Source organism: Oenanthe melanoleuca, chromosome 2, assembly GCF_029582105.1.
Source record: "Oenanthe melanoleuca isolate GR-GAL-2019-014 chromosome 2, OMel1.0, whole genome shotgun sequence".
Classification (NCBI taxonomy): Eukaryota; Metazoa; Chordata; class Aves; order Passeriformes; family Muscicapidae; genus Oenanthe; species Oenanthe melanoleuca.
This window is the reverse complement of record NC_079335.1, coordinates 94,082,199-94,105,373: the sequence shown is the minus strand read 5'-3', so window position 1 is coordinate 94,105,373 and position 23,175 is coordinate 94,082,199. Positions and strand designations below refer to the sequence as shown.

Genomic DNA, 23,175 nt, shown 5'->3' with positions numbered 1-23,175 from the left:
AAACTTCTTCACCTTTGGTGCAATTATGAACTTCAAGCATAACTCAACTATATTTCTCCATTCATCAAAATCTTCAGTCATTAGCACATGCTTGCCTAAATCTCCCCTTCTTATTTCAAGGAATTTTGTCCCCCAGTGTGCCACTAGAATGTCTGCCCACACTTCCCAAATGCCTGGGCCAGCTTAATTTCTTTTGCAATCGTCAGTTGCTGTCCTGGCTGCAAAATGCTCAGGAATACTACTGACTATGCATCCCTTTCCTCACTTTGCCCTGCTCTTTTCTCATCACTGTGAGACAATTTCCTCCCAGAAACAGAGTAAAGCCTGCTTTTCCACCCTTTTAGCAGAAAATGCCAGAGCAACATTTTCTGCATTCCATGTCACTACCTCCTCTGAATACTTCATGAACTCCTGGGCTGCTGGAATGACAATGCCTTTGTTCCTGAGAACATATGCTACCCCTCCTGCTTTCTTACTCCCTTATCTCAGACCAAACTGCTTTTTCCTGTCTGTCTTATACCCTTAGACCTATTCTGGGGAAGCCAAGCTAAACAGTACCATGCATATGACTCCAGACTAGTTTCCAGTAGCATTCATCTACAGCACTAGAGATGTATGCTGCCTTTCTTACTACCTTCTTATCTTCAAGCATAAAGAAATCAATCATCCCTATCCAGTGAACCCTTCTAGTGTTCTCCATCTTTTTGGCAATCTGTACGACAACAAGACTGCCAAGTATAAGAAAATCTTGCAGGAACTCTGGAATTAAAACCACCAGTCATAACCTGAGTCCATGTCTTTTTCTCTCTCTTGCCAAATCTGTTTTTCAAAAACTCTTCCTGTCACAGATTCATACGGGCCCATTACTCCCACTCTGCACCTGCAATGCCCAAACTTCCCATCTAGTAACAATCAGGGAGTCTAATTCCTGGAGCAGGTAAAAGACATTACTTACATTACTGGTGGACAGAATTTGAACTGAACAACCAAGGAGGAATCAGTAGCTGATTAGAGCCAGTGTGCTATGGAGCAATTCCAAAAGTGCACTCTTCAACCATGATATCGGTAGAAAAAAGGGGATGTTTTAGCTCTAAATGTGCATAGTTTTAAAGTAGTTTTTATTGATAGTAATTTTTTTCACATAATTATATTTTCAATTTATACACCTGGATAATGCTTTGAAAAATATTTTACAGGGTAGCAGTTTTTAGTGTATATTCATGTGAAGAGGAAAACATCAATCACTACATTAATTGCAAATCCCTTTGCTTCTGAAAACAAGCCTTTTTATAACTTCTTGATATAGATGGTAAGATGTCCATTCCACAGAATAAACTGACCTTGCTTCAGTAAGCTTTTGATGCTGTTTGGCCATTAAAAGTATGTCCTTATTAAGGAATTAAATATCAGCTAACACTTAAAGAATGCTTCATTAATCTCAGAATACCAAGAGTTCTCTCTTTGAGGGAATGTGTTTCTAAATTATTTCAATTTTATACATTCTCTGATGCAAAAGAAATGTTATGAAGCAGTAAAATAATTTTTTCATTCACTTAGAAAGAATAAATGTTAAAATTTGCTGCTCTTATTGTTATCCCCAAAATTAATGTTTGAATTTAACTATAAGAGTCAGAATCTGCAAACACTGCAGCAACTGAAAAATTACAGCCTTACCATAATTGAGTTACAATGTTGCATATACAGCTTATAAGATCCTAGGAAAATGTGAAAATTTTATTTCCCTTCATTCACTACTTTCTGTTCTATGAGAAAATATTTTACTCATAAACGTGTAAAAACTACTGAAGGTAAACGTTAGAAGAGTACAAAAGCTGTATCAGAATAAACAACAAAAGACCAGGAGCTATCAAATTTGAAACAGAACAACCAGCAAGGAGGTACTAGCATTGAACTCCTCAATGTGACTGAACAATAACCTCTTTCATCAATTAACCAATCACGGTATTTTTGAAAAATGTATCACAGATATTAGCATATTAAAAGAACTGCGAATAATTTCTGGAGACTGTATGCTGCATTCAAAAAAGTGCATAAAAAGACTAAGATGATAAAGAGAATCAACAGCCTGTTCAAAAGGGAACTCAGGGAGATCAAGACAACCCAGCAAAGATATGGAGAGAACTTTATCTCTACACACACCTTTGACAGCTAACATTGTATGTAGAAAAAGAACTGCTAAAGCTCAAGGACAAAACTGAGTCAAAAGCATAGCTTCTTTACGTTGGCCATGAGTTGTAGGATCGTATTGGTTGGAAGAGACTTCAGGGAGGTGATGTAGTTTAATTTCCTGCTCCAAGCATGTCTAGTTAAAGGTTGTTCAGGACATCATATAGTTATGCTATATAGTTCTTAATGTCTTCACAGAAGACAATTCTTTAACATATCTGAGTAAACTCATCCTGTATTTTATCACCTTCCTCGTGAAAGTCGGTATCAAGCCAGAGTGTCTCATGTTTCAACTTCTATTTCCTCTCATCCTTTTACAGTACAACTCTGGCTCTGCCTTGTCTATATGTCCCATTACATATTTGTGGACAGAAGTAATATTTCAGTGCTCCTTCTGAGGCTGAACAAATCCAGTGCCTTCAACCTCTCCATTATGTCCTCCTGCCTCCTGACCAACTCAGTGGTCTTCTGTTTGAGTTGTTTCAGTCCAGGTCTTTCTTGTCCTGGGGAGCTGCAGCTGGACCCAGTATTACACAAGTCATCTCACAGGTGCTGAACAGAGGGGAGTAATGACTTCCTTTGACCTGCTGTGTTTGTGCTTACTCACCCAGGGCAGAGTACATGTCTGGTTTTGCTACAAGGGCGCACCGCTAACTCCCAGTTAACTCGCTGTCCACCAGGATCCCCTGGCACTCAGTACTTTTTGCATAAAGCTGTAACCAAAACAATGAGCTCCAGCCTGTACAATTGTATTAGATTATTCCATTCTAGGTCCATCGCTTTGTACACATTTAGGCTGAAGATTAAAGTAATTTCTCATGGCCAGGACTGGAAAAAACAGGAAAACCATAGACTAAAAAGTTAACTTCATATGGGGCTTTATCAGTTCTTGTAAGTATATTACTAAGTAAGTAATTGGGTATCAGCAGACAGCCAAGACATACACTCCTTAAATGCCTAATAGTTATCAAAAATACACCTTACAGAAAAATTAATGATATTTCAATCCAATTCCTGTTTAATCATTGCCTACTTCAATAGAATAGAATTAAAATTGCAGACTTTAACTGAAGCTGCTAAACTGTCTTTCCTAAGCAATCACACTTAACTAGAAACTTCGGCACCTATATATTTGATGCCAACATACTGAATTTAAACAACCTGAGTCCATTCGTACCATGAGTTACTGCAGTGACCAAAGATTTTAATTAATACTTCCTGAAAAAGCATTTCTTTATAAGAGATATCTAACTTACTGTGACAGCAGTAAATTCTGAAAATTCCTTGAATTGATTGTTAAAAAAAATGTGTCTAGGTGCCTAGAAAGAACAGAATGTACTTTCCTGACTGTACTGTTTGATAGGTGACTATCCAACATCCAACAGTTTTCACCACAGCTTTTACCTCCTAGAACACAGATTTATAAGTAACACTCCCTAGGAAAACATGTTAACTTACCCTACATACACATATTGAAAGTCAGCCTTTTGTCTAGCATAGAAAGCATGTTCTATTAAGTTTATTTTTTCTTTATGCTGATGCTTTTAGTTTAGTTTCTTATATCTCCTTACAAATCAAGTCCTCTAGTTCCCTGACTAGAATATATTTTCTACACTTTAAGGGAATAAATGTGAATGTAGTAGGATGATTGGATGCCAAAGTAAGCCCATATTAGATCCATCCAAAAACCAAATCATTTACTAGAGGGCAGTTCTTGAACATGTCACAGAAAGTAAAGTTGAGAAGGGCAAGCATAGCAGAGCTCAGCACAACAGACATATTTTGCCCCTATTCCTTTCACTGAAATAATCTGCAAAGAAGGCAACAGTAGCTCATAATAGCACCTGAACTGGCAAAAGGATTGTCTGAAATACCAGAAAGGTGGTATGCCTTGATCTGTGCTATTAAAAAGATTCTTTCAGTGGTAAAAAAAAACTTTGTTTTGAAAGAGATGCGTATTTCCCACAGAAACTTTAGACACCATGACTTAAAAACATGATATAATTACAGTGCTTGAAACAGCAGCTCAATGGACAATATCAAAAGATTCCTAGAATCCATGTCCCCATGGACACACACACATGGTGTCCTGTTTCCTGCAGGACAGTATCAACATGGTCTCTCCATCTGCTCAAGTTACTGCACTACTTCCTTCAAAAATCTTGAGATGACAAAGACTAAGAAACCTGGTTAAAAGGTCAGGAGCACAGCCTCTCCACATAAACCCTTTCTAATGGCTCTAATATTCTGGTTTACGGTTAAGTAGTACATAAAAATTGGCACATCAATCATCTTAGGAATTCAGCATTTTAGTAATGGGTGAGAACAGTATTTGTTAAATACGAAGGCTACTGCTAGAATTCAGTATCTACAAAGGCTAAAATACTTGAAACTCAACATTTGAACAATAGTATTTATCTAAGCTGATTTCCAAACATGGAAAAGTGAACAGAAAGCAAAACTGATAGTCTCTTCTGCTGCCATTTGCACACCCTGACAAGGAAGATGTATTTGGTCTCCCTCTAGTCCACGACAGGCCTAACCAAAGTGCAAGTGTTTTTTTCAGGCAAGGATTTTCCAGTTAATATGTTTTCTAGTGCTTATACACCTGCATCATGCTATCCTCATCTTCCAAAAATATCCTGAAATAAAGTCTAAACTTATAGGCAGTTGAAGTAGAAAGACAAAAGGTTTTAATCCCTTTCAAGACTCTTCAATCTCAGATCACTTCCTGAATTTCTATGAGCCTTCTTGCACTTCACCTGAAATATCAGCTCACGCTTTTGCTAAAAATGCATGACCTGGGTTAAAAGTTTTGGGAGGAGCCAAATTATTTCAAACTTCTGATTTTCAGACTGCTTGCTTTTTGAACTTACTGAACTGTGATGGCAAGGTTCTTACATCTTCCCTCCAACCACCCATATATCATTCTGAATATTTTATATCTAATGCCCACAGGACTTTAACTTCCCCTTCCCCCCACCTGCCTTACAGTCACCATACAACTTAATGATGAACAAACAACAATGAAGGGACCATAAGTTAAAATCATATATTTTATTGCCAAGTAGCATTTAGGCTGACATAATAAAGAGTGTTTCATATAACCAAAATGTACATTTCTATCCAGAATCATCTCTCCTGTAGCTCTGAATTCCAAGAATTCTCCATTTTCTGGGGAGCCCTCTTTATTTGCTTCATTCTCCACACAGCATTCATTCAAAAATCACTTCAAATCCAGGAAACCACATACTTTATTTAAAAATTTGAGGAAAAGAAACTTCCCAAATGTCCATTTAAATCTTTACTCTTATTTCTCTGTGACGTCTCAGTCTTCCAACTCTTAAATACCAAGATGAAGTTTGCAAACAATTCCAAAGCACTGAACTTTAAATTTAGATTTATTTTGGGTTTATAAAGAAAGTAATTTTACATCAGTAACTTGACAAAATCAAGCTAAATATAAATCTTTCAACAAATGACAAGTGTTGTAGAAAAACTTAGCTTATTTCAAGGCAGATACAGTAAAAACTGCCACAGAAACAGCAATCTTGAAGTCTACTTATGTATCTTATACAATTTTAGGTTAAACCCAAATACTGAACATTCAGAGCACTTTAAATATGTTAAACTATACAGACAGGCAACAGCACAGCCCAAATGCCAAACAATCTGCCTATTTTAAACACAATTTTGAAAGCACTTCATGAAGTTGCATTAATTCCAACTGGTATCACATAACTTATTTCAAAAGATGCTTACTGAAAAGTACTTTCTTCAAATATATTTACAGGAGACAATATTATCCTTAGGGCTGTGGAAAATTGCTAGCACACTGAAGCTAAAGTCATAAATTACAGTGATGTCACCATGATTTTTGCCACTGACTTCACTGATGCAAAGATTTCTTTTATCTATTTATTTTTCTATTAGATAAAAGGTGTAAACAGCAGCTCAGATTTAAAAAATAGCTATTTGAGAAGTATTTCCACAAGGCACACGTGCAATATGAAGCTAAGTTATCACATATATCAAAACTCCAGCCTTTATTACTATTTCATATGAAAGTCACTGATACATTGCAGCAAAAGCAAAACAAAACAGAGAGAACAGCACCACTGTTAGCCTTTGCTGAATTCTTTCTTAAGGCTATGCAGCTGAGCTCCAGGGAAAAATCACTTTCATGGGTAAACATATGGTATCATATTTTTAACCAAGTTACTAAAATGCATAAAAAATAAAAAATTTGTACTTGTGAATTGCTTCATAAGTACAGGTATGGCTCCAAAAGCCATGATTTAGAGATGTGTAACATACTTCTATAAAAATATTTTAACATTCACATAGTTAAGAGGCAAGTGGTAAGAAGTATGACTTCTCAGTATGAACAGATACAGTAACAATTTTCAATCTTATCTTGAGAAACTGAGATTACCTCCATTTTCTTATTACAAGCAGTGGCAACTTCAATGCTGAAGTGCATCTCACCAAAGCTCTCATTTATATGTTAATGCCATAATCTGATAAAAATTCCACTAAACAGAGCTGAAAATAATGTTATGAAAACCTTTTAGGTTTTAAATTTCAAATCAGAGGTGCAAATATGATGGGTTTGACTAAAATCATGTGAAACTGCGAATAGTTAATAGGCTTCAGCTTTATTCTATTTATTATCAACTAAACCACTTTGGTTTTCTGTAATGTTAGGTCTACCTATAGTAAACCAACTGTGTGTGCTCCAGTATACATGCATCTGACTCAGTTCACTGGACGTGTGCCAGCTCCTGTCTAGAACCTACCTTTGCAGCCTAGCTACATACATTCTTCCTGGAGGTCTTATGAGCTTTAACTCAGTGCTATGTTAACATAGCTCTGAGTTTCAAAACCAGGAATAGCCTTGGTTTGGCAACATTGAGTCATCACTTCTCTGCAAGCACTGGTACGGATACAGTCCTCACAAGGAAGGGATTGAAGAAACACATTCCTGTAACATTTCTTCAGCTGAACTTAGCAGTACACCTTGTAGGATCAAACCATAATTTGCTTAAGAAGTTAAGGGCAATGTAAGACATTGGTTTATTTTTCATATCTGTTCACAAAGTACCAGATAAAAAAAAAGTAAAACAAATTTAAATCACAACATACGAATTAAAAGCTTGAACACTCATGAAGCTACCTGCTTTACCTGAAACACTTCAAATGTTTAGTAACATTTAAGACTGCATTTTTAAAAATGTGAAATGATAAACTCCTACAAAAATATACAATAATAGCATGTATTTTAATATTCAAAATATTTGGTGGGACAGATGTGGTTTGTGAGTTTTCTCCTTGTTTTTCCATGTTTCATGAGCTGTACAATTGAAATGTAGCCATGGAATGCTTCATAGTTAAGGCTCAGGGTCATATGATAACTTTAAGTGAATCTAAGCATGAGTAAATGCCTTCCATTTTTTGGCAACAAATCTCACACTGCAATGTAATGTGCCCCTTTTCAGCAGCAGTCTCTGATGCTGGACAGGGGACTCACCTCTAGTATTACTCATAGCAGCCACAAGGAACAAGAAAGAGAGTGCATCAGTGTCAGAGTTCCTAAAGCTATTAATACAAAAAACCTTCTCCTCAGGAGAACAGATATTACTCAAATTCAGAGCTGTAACACCCTCTTCTGATCAGACCTACAATCTCCTCTCCCAGAGAGCTACTCACCTACCTTAAATCAAGATCTGGAAGCAATTCACCATCCTGAGACCATTCCAGTGTCTTTCAGTGTTTAAACTGTCATCCCATTTTGTTAATGGCATTTCCCATAAAAGAAAGATCTTCCATTGCCAAATAGTTTATGTAGATGGTCTTCTAAATTTTACAAGTATTACCCCAAATCCAAAACATACTTAAACCAAACTTCACACATTTATCTTAAGCTTGCACAGTACAGGAAAAAATATAAACCACAACAAAACCATGCAGAGAACACCAAAATAATATATGAAGTCTGATTTTGTTCAAGGTCTTGAATAAAAAAGTAGTTGTAGTAGTAGTATTAATAATGTCATGTTGTGGTGTTGGTTTTGTTGTTGTTCGATTTGGGCTTTTTCCTTTGTTTTGCTTGTTTCTCTTTTTAAACACATCACATTTGAGATAAGTAAGAGTAAGTTTTAATTCCCCACCTGCCCCAAATACTGGTTCTTCAGACTCCAAAGCAATAATAGGCATTTATGTATATATTTATACTTAAATTTTGTATTTCTTTTCATGTAGCACAGCAACTCAAATTCCCAAATTTACCACAATAACACAAAAGTGAATTAATAAAACATGAAAATACTTCAAGAATACCCCAACCAGTGTTTTTGTCACAGATTGTTTCTAGTCCATTTTAAGTTGTGTGAGATACATCAAAATAAATATTTGAGATTTACTGTTGTTCTTAATATTCCAAAAATATATTTGCTTACCACCAGTTCTCTTGCTTCAAAGTCATCAGTGAAAATCTACATTATTCTGACAGCACATTAGATACAAAATTGCACCAAACCCAGATTTAAAAAGCCATACTACTGTTAGGTATTATGCAGTTACATAAACTGTTGAAATGCTTAACTTTTTAAACTAGCATATCAATCTAACTTTAGATGTTAGATTATGAATATGTTAAACAACTGATCATGTGACAGATAATCAAAAAGCACCTCACACAATAACTTAGTATTTTCACCTCTAAGCTTCTGTATCATAATCTATGTGATTCTGATTCATCTGAATGATTCTACATCAATCACTTCAGTCCTGGACATCAAAGTAGTCAATTACTGGCTCTTCTTTTAATGGTTTGGATAAACCACTGTTTCCACTACTCCTGAAATTATAAGAATATTAGATATTACATGCATGAAAAACAAGATACAAACAGAATCACAAACTCCTGTAATGTCTCAGTGTGCATATACACACTGAATTGGTCAATAGCATGCACCTCTAAATTAAGGTTTATTTGAAGTACCTTAATGCTCCAGAAAGCTTTTGTTAACTGAATTTTGACAAAAACATACATTTTATTAAATTAATGTTCATCAACATGTGTCTGAATGGATAAAATTCCTTTTGGAGTTTTACCAGAAAATATAATTTATCAGTAATTTTTATACAAAAATGATACTGTACTGAAGATTAAATGTTCAAAATGCCTTTTTAAAGGAAACAGCAAAAGAAATACTGTTAAAGAAAGCTGATGATCAAATCTGCTTGCTTTCAAAAGCAAGAGTAACAAAAAATATACGCCCATAGCAAACCCAAACACTGTAAAGATTTTTTTAAGTAAGACAGCATGAGATCCTCCAAAAGATTTTAAAGAATTAGAAATTTCTAAAGAAATTTTATTTCTAGTAATGAAAAAGAAATGGCTAAAGCCCTTTATTCAATTTTGCTACATAACTCCTTGGCATTAATTAGGGTTGCTGAAGACAGCAATCCCACAGAAGTGGAAATGAAGAGTAGCAACCTATTAAATGGACATTGAATTACATCTTAAGCAATCCTTTTAGAAATGTGTTTTGCTCTAGATGCTTAGCTCTGAAACAATTTAAATTTTCTCAGAGCAGCTTAGTTGGTATTCTAGCAGCACCTACCAACAGTAGTTACTGCAACACTAAGCACTCCCTTTCTGCAAAAGGTACTTGAACATTATTTCAGATGCTCATCTAGGAAAAATTTGTGAGGAAAACTCTTCTGGAAGGTAAACCTGAATAAATAATAAGCCATCAATTGAGAAAAAAAAATCATAACTGTGAGATAACTACAAGTATCAGAAGCTGGTCATACAACGTAAAGACTGTCCTTTTAAGACAATTCAAAAAGATGCCTTATATATCCCATCTTCAGTAAAATAGGTAGTTCACCTTTAATCAACTGTGTAGTCATATCCTCACACGAAAAAATACATTTAATATCCATCCAAATAAATCCTTTTATGCCAGCAAGACATTACTCTTGGTTAAAGGTTAAAAAAAAAGCATGCCCAAACCTCCAAAACAGCACTCTTGTCCCAACTATCTAATATCTAATATTTAATAATTTTAAAACACCATAATTTTTTTTAGACTACTACTCCTATACCACACAGCCAATCCCAAGTTTTATTATCACTTCATTTCAGGCTTATTTCTGTGGAAAGAACATCTTAGAGCATGCTGCAAGCTCCAAAGCTGTGTGTGGGTTAGCAAAAAAAGAAGAAACAGGGCATATGAAGCTGAAGGTCAGGAATATGTTCCCTGAGGAACTCAGCACAAAATTAAAGAATATGGTTTTAAATCCAAATTCCTTACTTATCTGTTTGTTTGTAATGAGGAAGAGGCGGTGCAGGCCTGCTCTGCATTTCTTTATCTAGCACAGAAGTTAAGGTATTGCTTGGACAAATGGATTTCCCTCTAAAGAAATAAAAGAAAGATATTTAGTTCAATAGGAAATAATACTCATTAACAAGTTGAGAATGCGTAACATTTGTAAGTAGTAGTTTTAGTGTCAGAGTTCACGCTTGTATTCTTAAATCATCTATTCAAATATTTAGTTTTCCAACCATAGAGACCAACACTGCAAAAAGTACATTTTCATTACCAACAATCTATCCAGTATTCTAAATGTCTCTTCACTGTTGTCTATAAAAGATGCAGAAGTAGTTTACTAGATTTGAGCACTGGTACCCAAACTCCTTTTCTGCATGTGAAGTCCACAACTCCTTTCTACTATGAAGTGCCCTAAATCAGTGGTTAAAATAGCAAAACTAGAATACTTATACTCTATCTCTTCTTTCAAAGAAAAAGATATAAATCAGAAGGAACAACTTAATAGCTTAACTCAGCACACAAGAACACAGTTCACTGAATCTTTACAACATACTATCTAAAATTTTGGAAGCACCTTCTCAAATGCTGGTAGTGAATCACATTAAACTTGTTGATCACAGCAGTATAAGAGGCACTATCTCAAACAACACTGCTTCTTCCTTGTAAGCACTTCCAGGTGAATCAGATCAGAGAAAAACATTATGCATTAGAGTGGGGAAATTAAAAAATCAGCTTATTCTGTTCTCCTCACTAATGTTATTGCCACCAAACAATGAAGCATCACACTTGTGCCTGTCCCATCTGCAGTGTAAAAGTCACTCCCTGGCTATGATTACAGGGCAGTATGTTCTCCAGTATAGCAGGGCAATGTCCTTTAGCATGTATACTTCTATATTTTAGGCCGTGAATCACACTCAACTTCAGTTGGTAGTCTGCCCAAAGGCTGCAATCGCTGGACAAAGAGGAAGCAGATTATATATATATGTCTATAAAAATTTTGGAAATAACCCCCAACACCAAGGGAAAAAAAAAAAAAAGTCCTAAAAAGATAGCTCCAAAAAGGCATCTAACAAAAAAAAAAAATTAAAAAAAACCAAACAAATGAAAAAAAACAACAAAAAGCCCCAAATAATTACCAAATACACTGTTATCTCCAAGAGGTTGTGGAGATGTCTTAAAGTTTCCTCTAAATTCATGAGACACTTTCAAGAGTGAGTTTGTCTAATTTCACTTGGATGATTTAACTGCAAGTCTGAAAGAGCTTCCACTGTTCATCTTTCCTATTCACAGTTTCTTCTTCATCTTATCTGGAGACAGATAAGCTGAATAAATTAAAATTCTTAGACCTCATCAAGGTCAACTTCTTATGCTACTGACATATTCAGACTACTCCTTGTACACTAACTTAAACTGCTTTCATTAATGGTTTTTATTAGGTATTAGCAAAAGGTTCTTCACTCAGGGAGTGCCAAGCATTGGAACAGGCTGCCCTGGGCAGTGGTTGAGTCACCATCCCTGGAGATATTAAAAAGATGCATAGATATGGTGTTTAGGGACTTGGTTTAATGGTAGACTTGACAATACCACTGGACTCAAAATAATCTTAAGGGTCTTTTCCCAACCTACATGATATTATGTTGAGCACTAAATAAGGATGTTTCTTCCTTATTTACTTTATTTGTGTATTTTTAAATATAGTCCTCCAGATCATGAGATTCTCTCTAGTTGCTAATTACATTAAATTCCTACTCAACATATTCATCCTCTTTCTTTCAAAATTACATACTGGATAGGAACAACACTGCAAAGCAACGGGTTGCATATTGGTACAATTCCATGAATGTGCACATGTTGAGTTCCATGTTTTGTCACATACTTGATAATTCATATTTTTTCCCTATTTCCCCAAGAGCTCTAAGCAGTTGAAATCTCACATCAGCACACAGATGATCACCACTTCTATTTCAGAGCTCACAAAAATTATGCATTTGTTTTATTTCCACTATCTTTATAGTTTTTATTTTCAAACATCTTGTTTCTATCAGTCTGTATTTAAAGGCAAATTCTTGTGATATTTTGGCAACACAGATGAAAATTTCCACAACGTTTTCAAGGTAAGTCAAAAGTCCACTAAAATATTAAGTGGTGATTCCTGATCCCCTTTCAGTATTGTTTTAAACAGTACTGATAGTGTCTTCCAATTAACTAAAAACTAAAATCTTACAAACATAGGCCACCAAAAAGCATTCCCATCCCCCCAACAGTGAAAGTTTTCATTATTTGGAAAAAAGGTTACTTGTCACGGGCCATAATTTTTTCAAGGTTATATGATGTTTACATTCACACTCTAACAACAAGCAATTTACAGTCCTATTAGTTGAGAACAGCTGATTTTCCTCTCCTGTCTACAACAGTTAAAAAGTCCTTCTCTCCCTTAGCTCTAAGCCTGCCATAAGAAGCCAAACGCTCACAACACTACTTCAATTACAACTCAGCTGCAGGGTTCCAACTGGAAAAAGACAGCCGTGGTAGATGGGAGGGTATTCTGTTGTCTTCTTTCATTTTTATCAACTGTGATTTGCAAAAACATGAAAGTAAATTGCCTGAAGGTAATTAAGCAAAAATAAAAAAAAAAAAAAAGAGAAAGGCTGGAAAGGCCTACAACAACTAAAGTAAGTGTCTGTCCTTATCCTAGAATATGAGACTAAATCTCGCTTGTATAGTAAAAAGGAAAATAAATCAGAGCTCTGAAATGCCAGAAACAGAATACTTGGAAGAATACACGTGCAGTAATTTTATACTAATTAGCTAAAAAAAAATTGCTGAAAAAAGATAATGTTCCTGCATTTCAAGAAAGTAAATCAGCAGTTCTGCTCTAAAAATGGTCCCAGCACATAGAGTTAATATAGCAAACCTTTAAAAATCAGGTGAGATCAAAGCCTTGTGAACAATTAGAGATGAACCTAGAACCAAATTTGCTTTGGTCCAAAGCCTAGACCTGTTTTAGCTTTGACAAAATTTAGTATCCCAAACAACAACAACAACAAAAAAAAAGCAGAAGAGATACCAACAAATTGGTATGTCATGAAACCACAGGAGATTTAGAGCCAAAAATCTATCAACTTACACTCCAGCAAAATTAACACCACTTTCTGTATACATTGGTGGCACATTGACTGATTAGAGAAAAAAAAAAAAAAAAAAAGAGATTAAACAGTCACTCACATTTAGCCCATGTGGAAAACCCCCAAACAACTGAATTCAACTAATCAGATGTACAAAGGGGGAAAAAAGCTTCTGATTAATTAATTACCAGAAGTAAGAAAGAAAGCAGACCCTATCTAACCAGCCACGGTTATCTATCATCAGTTGTGAAAGAACTGTTGGTATGAAAACCAAAGACTCTGCAAGCATTTTGGACACTTTGATATCAAAGTTGCCATTCTTCATTTCATTAACTTATTCTTGAAGTAAGGAAAAGTCAAGTGTCTGCCTCAAGCAAAAGTTGAGATGACACATTTTTAACAGCAGTGCAGGGAAAAGCATAAACTATCTGTTGATTTTAAGGTAGTGGTAGTACTGACAGGATGGCCTGTTGTATAAAACAGAAATGTGGAAATCATGACTCAATTTATCTTCTTCAAGACTTCAAGCTCAATTTTTGTTTGATCAGCATTGAACTGTTTTGGTATGAACTACTACAAAATTCTTTGTCCACCAATCTGTCTAGACTTATTCCATGTAGTCTTGTAATAATGCGCCACCATCTTTCAGACAGAGCACATTTTTGTGAAAAATATCTCCAAAAACTGGTAACAGTTGAGGTGCAATAATGAAGCAAATGATTCTTCAACAATCTCCTGATTGTTTAAACTTCATATATTCTATGCCATAAGCATTCCAGAAGCAGCACATACTATTCTCAGGGCATGTGTCAACATTTAAGGAACAAAACAGTGAGAAAAAGATGTAGCTTCCTCCTAAAGCAGGACTGCTGCTAAAACCACCTTGGCTGGCGACCTTATAGCAGTATTTGTAGCTAAATGTACTGGGATGTGCAGAATTTTCTTTTTGTGATGCAACTGTCATGATCTAATAAGGATGTTTCATGTGGTTAGAGGGGTTTTAATTTCTTTAGGTCTTTGATCCTGCTAATCTTGTACAGCCTACATTTGGTAACCATTTCGAAACCATTTCCAGACTGACTTCACTGGAAGGAAATAAAATCCTGAGTGCCAAAAAAAAAACCCCAAAACACAGGATATGTCAAAAAAATTACGGCAGCATGTGACTTTGTCCGTGAGAACCATGTGGGACCTTGTCACCTTCTTGAGAAGTCCTCCCCTTGTTCATGAGGAAAAACTGAACCTAATGTTCTTCCTAGAAGTAACAGGAAAAGGATGGGTCTTATCCTTATGACTGCCCTCAAAACCATTTCTAGGGTGTCTCAAATCCATACAAGCTGCTTAAACACTGGTCACTACATAAAAACAAGCAGACACCCCATTAACAGGCTCTGGAATCCAGAGTTATTTGGAGAAGGAGGAAATTTTTACTCATTTGAGTAAAAACTTCAAAAAACCACTGACAGGTACAGTGAAACACAAGTGTGTACTTTGAAAGGAAAGTTTTACCCCTTCTCATCATAGCAGTCTGAACCTAGTTCAGAAAGAATCTGGTATTGCAACTGTTCAAAGGATGGTGACTGCAAAGCTGACCAAAAGGTAAGCACAGAGAAAGGCACTTGCAAGTATTCACTATGGGTCTTACATTTCAAATGACACCAGAACTGTAATTCAGATCAAGCTTAACAGTAAATACTGGGAATGATCTTCTCTGTGGTTATGTAAGAGCAATGCTGATCGATGACTGAGTGATTCCAATGCAGGTGATATGACCAACTTTTACTGATGGTGACAGAGGCAGAGGGCAAAGTTTGCCCCTAGATCTCTGGAATAGGACAAAGCCTGGCTGAAGGAAGCTCTCTTAGCACCAAGGAAAAAAAAATAACAATAAATATCAAAAAATATCATCCTAGAACTTGAGCTATTACTCATGTGAGGATATGTTTTTTATATCTTGAAGAAGTGACAAATAAAAAGAAAATTCAAATAAGCTTTGGAAGAATCCATTAAAATAAGAAATACTGCTATGCAGCTGAAGAACAATTTCAGTAGACCACTCAAGTGTCTTTTAGGAGTGGCAGTATTGTAATAGAAGCATATGCATTCTGCACAGTATGCTATTCCCTGAAAAACACAAGAGAAAGAGCAAGTGTACCATCTGTCCTAATGCCATATAGAGGAAGGCCTCCCATTCTCAAGTTGCAGAATATCCCTTCGCTTTTAAAGCATAATCATCTGCCCTGCTCCTGTTATCATCCTTACTAATTTCTCATCTGCTCCTCTCCCCCTATTTCTTTAATCTTTTTAAATAAGATTTTCCAAATATAAACTCTTTGCTCACCTGAAACAAAAAGTATCTTATATTTTAAGATCAAAGTAATATTCCATCTCTCTTGGAAGAAATCAAGATTGTAGCTAAGCTACCAACTGATGAATAAGTTCAGGAATAGCTCATGGAACTCTAATAGCATGATAGATTAGAGATTTCTTATGACTGCAGTCAATATTTACAGTTAAAAACAACTGGTTGTCAAATAATCACAATTTGACAGCGCTAAACTAAATATGCTGCTGAGTAAGTAACTGCTTTCTGTGAGCGTTCTCCAAAACATTTCATATTTGCTACGAAATCTCTTCCATTTGCAGTAATTCCAGCTCCCTTTTTGTCCATTAACTGAAGAGGGAGGAGGTTCATAGAGATGGATTAATATGTTACAATCACCAGATTTTTTTCAAAGGTGGTATAAATATAAGTATGATTTCTCAACCCAACAATTAGTTTTCACAAAATTTTATCACACACATTATTTTTGATATTTCTATCAAATCTAGCTGATGACAAAAAGCTACTGCTAAGAGGAATGGAAAACAATCTTGCAAAGTATTTTCCTAGGTTTTTTACTTCTAATAGTGTTTTTTTCTATGAAGATTTACTTGAGTAAATGACCCCATGAAACTATTAATTTGAAAACTGCTTTAAAAATTTTTCTACTGGAAATTACTGCATATTGCATATTGCACTGTAAATAAACTCGGTAAGTGATAAAACCCATCCAATTATTTAAACTATACTGTAAAGATTTGAAAACAACAATGAATTACATACTTCACTGCAGTGATAACAACATTGCGCTTTGGTTCGTTGTCATAGCTCACACTTTCAATGCCATAAACCTGAGCTAATTCATGGATGATTCTGCGGTGATCTCTGTTCATTGGTGGGTAACAATGACTCTTCTTTGTATGCTTGCCCTTCAACAGAAGAGGTTAAGAAAGAAAAAAAAAAAAAAAAAAAGGTGAAGTTTTCCTTCATGAGAGCCAGGGGGAATAAAACAAGGAAAAAAAGTGTTTCTACATCTAAAATTTTGCTGGTATAACAAAATCAAAACCACAAATTGCTAAGACTTCAGTACTGACATTAAGCTAATCTGAAATTATTCATTTAATTCCCCAAAATTAAATTGTATATTTTTATCACCTCGAAGTTCACACACACCCACATAGGGGTATTTTTAGTTTGAAATACTAATCGTGATTACAGTCATTCTACTTCAATCCCAAAAAGCAATACAAAATTATTTTAATCAGAATTTGTATTTTTCAAAATGATCTGCCAAATTCACATCAGATCCAATTCTATTTTGCAGACTGGCTTCACAATTCACCTATTTCAGATAGCTACAAAGATGTCAAATTTATAAATCATTTCCCTCTACCAAAGGAGCTATTTATCTCCAAGTCCCTCATGTAGATTCTTTATTAAATCAAACCACAAAGTTCTATTTTTAATCCGTTAATAAAGACTGATAATGCTTGATTCAAAACTGATTATTATACCAACAGTAAAAGAACAAATAAAAAAGCAGAGCCCTATGAGCTCATGCCTTTAACAAGATGGATCAATTTGTAACAAATGCATATAAAGATGAGTCAGTCAGTGCTTTCATGGATTCAGGACACTGCTTCAACTTTTGCCTTCATGATCACCAATTAAGTCTTCTAGGTCTCTGGGTCAATAGAAGGGATTCAAGGGGAAAACAAACTACCCCTAGTAGAATAAGTTTGAGTCAGGGACTTCTAGAGAAATCCCAATCTATACAGGTTCCTAGGACTGCAGGCAGTACATAAGGTCACTGAGAGACCAGGATGATATCCCACTTCTCCATCACCTCCTAGAGATTGTAAGAATAGGGTAGGAACCCAATGACTAGAGAAAGGTAATTGTTGTAACTATATATATATATATATATATATATATATATATATATAAACAGACAAACAAAAAGAAAGAACCCAAGAACTATTGTCTGATTAGCTAAAATTCAAATCTGTTTCAAATCTGGAGGAGAAAAGTCCCTGAGAACAATCAATGTGGATTTACAAAAGGTCAGCCACCAAAATTAATGTAAAAACAACCACGTGTAATAGAACAAGTCACCAGGGGTACATTGCAGCTACCCTGAAAACAGAGGCCTAATATCTGTCTCTTAGATTATGAAATTGCTAAGTTACAAATAACAACTGGACCAGAAATTGGACAATCATTTCCTTAAGTCTTCAGGGGCATCACATGCTGACAGATTATCTTTACTTTGCAACTAACAGTAATAAACCTCCCAGCTACTACAACACTTCCAGCACAGATACAAGAATTTGAAGAACTCTATAGATTCTGTACCTATTTGTAAGTAGCACGCTTGCTTTAAAAAAGTGGTGATGGCTCCATGCTCTAAAGAACAACACAATTCTTGTCCCTATGAAGACAGAGCTGGATATATATATCCTCTGTCTTTTCTGTTTACATATATCAACCATGAAAATTCTGCTATGCTAGATAGAATACATACTGGTAAGTGTAGGGCAAGAGATGTTTATGAGGCAAGCAAAGTCATGTGATAGACAGAGCGGAATCATGTTAATGCTAAAACTTTTCAGTACTAAAATCCTTTTTATTACTCATTTATCCAGTTAAGATGAAGTGGGCATCTCCAAAGGGAAAATGCAAAAAAAAATTAAAAAGCAGAAGCAAAACGTGTAAGCCTAAGTAACAGTAATCCGTGTGAAAGATATAGTACTGATACAGGCAGAGCTACATGAATGCTTGACAGATTAACATACAAAATACTTTTAATACAAGAAAGTTCTACATCTAGAAACAAAGAAAACAAGCCACATATTAAGTCAGAGAAATTTAGGAATCATAATAAACAAACAGACTCATGAATAAAGAGGACTTAAGGATCACAGCAGAAGACAACTAAAACCGGTCTCCCTGCATAATGCCATGTTACACATATTAATTCAATCTTTACCTACATAAACCCATGGGTGGGAAGATGAAACCTGACTCTCATAAGAGAGAGAAGAAAGCCTCTGAGTCTTCTACAGAAATAAAAAGTTGTGCAAGAAGAATTGAGTTCTAGGACAAGTTAACTTTACAGTGCATGGGAAATACTCCCTTTTACACCCTATATGCCACAATTTTCATAGAAAAGAGAGTCAGAACACAGCCTCCACACACTCTCACTTTAGTTTCAAGACAGGCTAGGAAAACACAGGGAACTACAAGCTGGTCAGCCTCACCTCAGTATCCCTGGGAAATCTCCCTTCTGAAATATAACTTGATTTCTGGAAGCTTTCTGGAAACTTCTCATACCTTTATGGAACAGCAATTCCCTACAGCCTGATGAGTAGGATGGTAAAGAACTGATCCTTGAGGTATTCAACTGTCATGTGGCCCTAAATGGTTCATCCTGATCATGATAAAAGCTGGGTATACTGAGTCATGCTCCCCTTAGGTCAGATAGGGAGAAGACTGACATGTGGTTTGTTTTCGTATTTGCCTTCTCTTTGGCAATGTAGATGCTCCTTAACAGACACTATTTGTCTGCTTTGTAGGATCATTATTTAACAAATAGCTGGTTTGCACTGAAAACTAAAGCACTGGAGATGCTCTTGAGCTCTCTGGTACTCTGGTTCTGGCATATTTCATGTTGCAATTCAATTGCAGATTCAAGACCTATGGCTGCCCCTTTTTCAATATAATTACATCTCTTGGTTTGATATTAGAATAAGCATATATTTGGTATATGCAATTATATATAGAAAGATATATGTGTACACACTTGTGTACATATGTGTGTATGATAAAGGTAATGTTTAAAGGAATATGTAAAATAGGATAACCACAGGCAACACAACACTAGGCAAGTGTGAAACAAGATAGGTAAAACAATATAGATAACAAATGACTATTCTATGCATCTAATTCCAAGTGTTTGACATTGGAGCAACCTGAGTATAATTAGCATAATCTGCACCCCAATGAACAAGAAACTGAGCACAGGAACAAGAGACAAATGAACTAGGAACTCCTGTTAATACTCATGCAGTAAATTCACAGGAGACTCAAGCAGAGTCAGGCTACTTGGAATGAACATAAGTTGTAAGAGTAAGAAGCAATTACTCCATAAAGGCCAAGGCCCATCTGGAATTACATCTGGCCAATTATGACAAGGACAGACATAAGGGCTTCACATATATAAACAAAAACAAAAGACAAACTAAGGATAATGTGGACCTATTACCAAACAGAGGGGGGACTCTAGTAAGAGGACATAGAGAAGATGGAGTATGTGAACACCTTCTTTGCATCAGTCTTCATTGATAAGCCCTCAAGAATCTCTGACTCAGGAGACCAACATAAAGGAATATTGGAAAGAAGAGTTTCTGTTGGTCAAGGACTGGAGTTAGAGAACACCTAGGCAAATTTGATGTTCACAAATCCATGGGCCCTGACGGGATGCATCCATGAGTGCTGAGAGACATCATGGTGAGGTTGTTTATGACCATCTTTGAAAGGTCATGGTTGGTCAGGAGAGGTGCATGAAAACAGAAAGCAAGCAAACATCACCCCAGTGATGTCTTGCCCTTTCTTAAAGGGCAAGAAGGACTCTGAGGAACTAAAGGCCAGTCAGTCTGTCATGGTTTGACCCTGGCCAAATGCCAGGTACCCATGAAAAGCCACTCACTCACTCTCCTGCTGCATCACCTGCCTGCTACAGCTGGGCAGAGGAGAGAAAATTTAACAAAGGGTCCATGAGTTAAGGACCAGAAAAAAACATTCCAAGTGTGCAACAGGCTCAACTTCAGAGACAGAAGGTAAATTTATTACTAACAAAATCAGAGCAGGATAATGAGAAATAAAATAGATGGGTTTAAGGTCTTTTTTCCCCAGCCACTCCCTCCTTCCTACCAATAGCCCAGGGAGACAGGGGGTGAGGGTTTTGGCCAGTTCATCACCCAAGCTTTTCTTCCGGTTGGTTCCGGTTGTTCTCAAGGACAGAAGTTGTTTCCCTGTAAAACTGTGGAGTCCCTTTCCACAGCTGTCCACAAACTTCTCCAACATGGCTCCAATCCCATGAGCAGCAGTCCTCAATGTAAATTCCTCCCATAGGCAAACAGTTCTTCCAAAATCGAGGTCACTCTTCCATGGGGTGCAGTCCTCCAAGGACAGGCTGCTCCAGCCTGGCAGCAGGGACCCCTCTCTCCACCAGGTCTCCCACTGGATCACAGCCTCCTCCAGGCAACCACATGCTCTGATGTGGGCACCTCCCACACAGGCTGCAGATGGATCTCTGCATTCCCCATGGATCCCTATGGGCTGCAGGGGCACAGCTGTTTCACCACGGTCTCACCACAGCCTGCAGAGGAATCTCAGCTCTGGCACCTGGAGCACCTCCTGCCCCTCCTTCTCCACTGACCTTGGTGTCTCCATGTTGTTTCCCTCACAGGCTCCCACCTCCTCCTCCTCTTCTCTAGCTGCAATTAACACTGTGCCACCACCTTTGTTTTGATTTCTTCTTAAATATGTTATTACAGAGATGTTACCATCATTTCTAATTGGCCAGCGGCATCTTCAGAGCCACCAGGGATTGGCTCCGCTGGACATGGTGCAAGTTTGTAGCAGTTTCTCACAGAAGCCACTTCTGCAGCCCTCCACCCCACTGCTACCAAAACCCAGGCCATGCAAAACCAACACAGTCTCACATCAGTCTCTGGAGAGGTGATGCGAATGGTTCACCCTCAAAGTCATTGTGGGATGACATGAAGGTGATCAAGGGTAGTCATTATGGATTCACCAAAGGAAAATCATGTTTAACCAATCTGTCTGTATGACAAAACAATTATCTATCCCCTGTACAGCTAAGGTGAGAGCACTGAATATTGTCTGCCTGGACTGCAGGAAGATTTTTGACACTGTGTCCTGTGACATCCTCATAGGTTAACTCAGGGAGTGCAGCCGTATGATTAGACAGTGAGGGGTATTGAGAACTAGCTGAACAGCAGATCTCAGAGAGTTGTGATCAGTGGCAGAGAGTCAAGCTCGAGGACTGTAACTAGTGGTGCTCCCCAGGGGTCAGTACTGGCTCTAATATTGTTTTAACTTATTCATCAGTGACTTGGATGAAGGGGCAGATACCCCCCCAGCAAGTTCACTGATGACCCAAAGATGGGAGGAGGGGCCAACACACCAACATTGTGCAGCCCTTCAAAAGGATCTCGACAGGTGGAAGGGATGGGCAGAGAGGAATCTCCTGAAATTCTTTAAAGGGAAGTACAGAGACCTGCACTTGGGGAAGAAGAACTCATGCACCAGTACAGGCTGAGCTGCTGGAAAGCAGACCTTCAGACAAGGATGTGGAGGTGCTGGTAGGCAATGAGCTGTCATGAGAGAGCACTGTGCCCTTGTGGTGCAAGACCAATGACACAGTACACTAGGAAGAGTGTGACCAGGAGGTCACGAGAGGTGATCCTGCTCCTCTACTCAGCCCTCATGAGGCCTCACCTGGAATTCTGTATCCAGTACTGGGCTCCTCAGTACAAGACAGGAATGGAGCTCCTGGAGCAAGTCCATCAGAGGGCTACAAAAATGATAGGGAACTGGACCATCTCACAAGGATAGGCTGAAAGAGCTGGGTCTATTGTGCCTCAAGAACAGATGACAAATAGGATTTAATTTATTATTATTTCTTTTGTCAATAAGTATCTGAAGATAGAAAGTCAGGAGGATGGAACCAGGCAACTTAACAGTTGGCCACTTAATAGTGCCACCAACAAGAGAAGAGGCATTAGACAGAAACTAATGCACAGGAAGTTCCACATGAACATGAGAAAGAACTTCTTTACTGTGCAGGTGACTGAGGACTGAAACAGATTGCCCAGAGAGGTTGTGGAGTCTCTCTCACTGGAGATATTACAGAACTGTCTGGATGCAATCCCATGCAATGTGCTCTAGGATGACCCTGCTTGAGCAGGGAGCTTGGACTGGATGACCCCACTGGGGCCCCTTTGATAACTAGACACATACTGACTCATTTCAGTCTTTCATTCTAATGATGAAAACAATGAGCAAGAACATGAGACAGATAGACAAGCACAAAGATTGTTTAACAAACATGATCCATGATTTTTGGAAGGAATAAAGTTAGGAAGTGTCCTTAGGGCCTAGGGGTATCAAA

The 23,175-nt window shown here is 37.1% G+C and overlaps 1 protein-coding gene across 3 annotated transcripts in view; it reads right to left on the bottom strand.

Moving 5' to 3' along the window:
* Positions 1-5,229: 5,229 nt before the first annotated feature.
* Positions 5,230-23,175, bottom strand: part of NFX1 (nuclear transcription factor, X-box binding 1) — a 67,583-nt gene continuing 49,637 nt past the window's right edge. For 2 of the 3 annotated variants that reach the window (XM_056484111.1, XM_056484113.1), the window contains exons 22-24: positions 16,761-16,906; positions 10,512-10,613; positions 5,230-9,046 (exon numbers count right to left, since the gene is read on the bottom strand). In XM_056484111.1, the coding sequence (XP_056340086.1) occupies positions 8,971-9,046; positions 10,512-10,613; positions 16,761-16,906 (324 nt within the window). In that variant the 3' untranslated portion in view covers positions 5,230-8,970. Of the gene's footprint in view, positions 9,047-10,511; positions 10,614-16,760; positions 16,907-23,175 lie in introns of those variants that run through there. The other variant, XM_056484112.1, reaches the window with a different exon arrangement.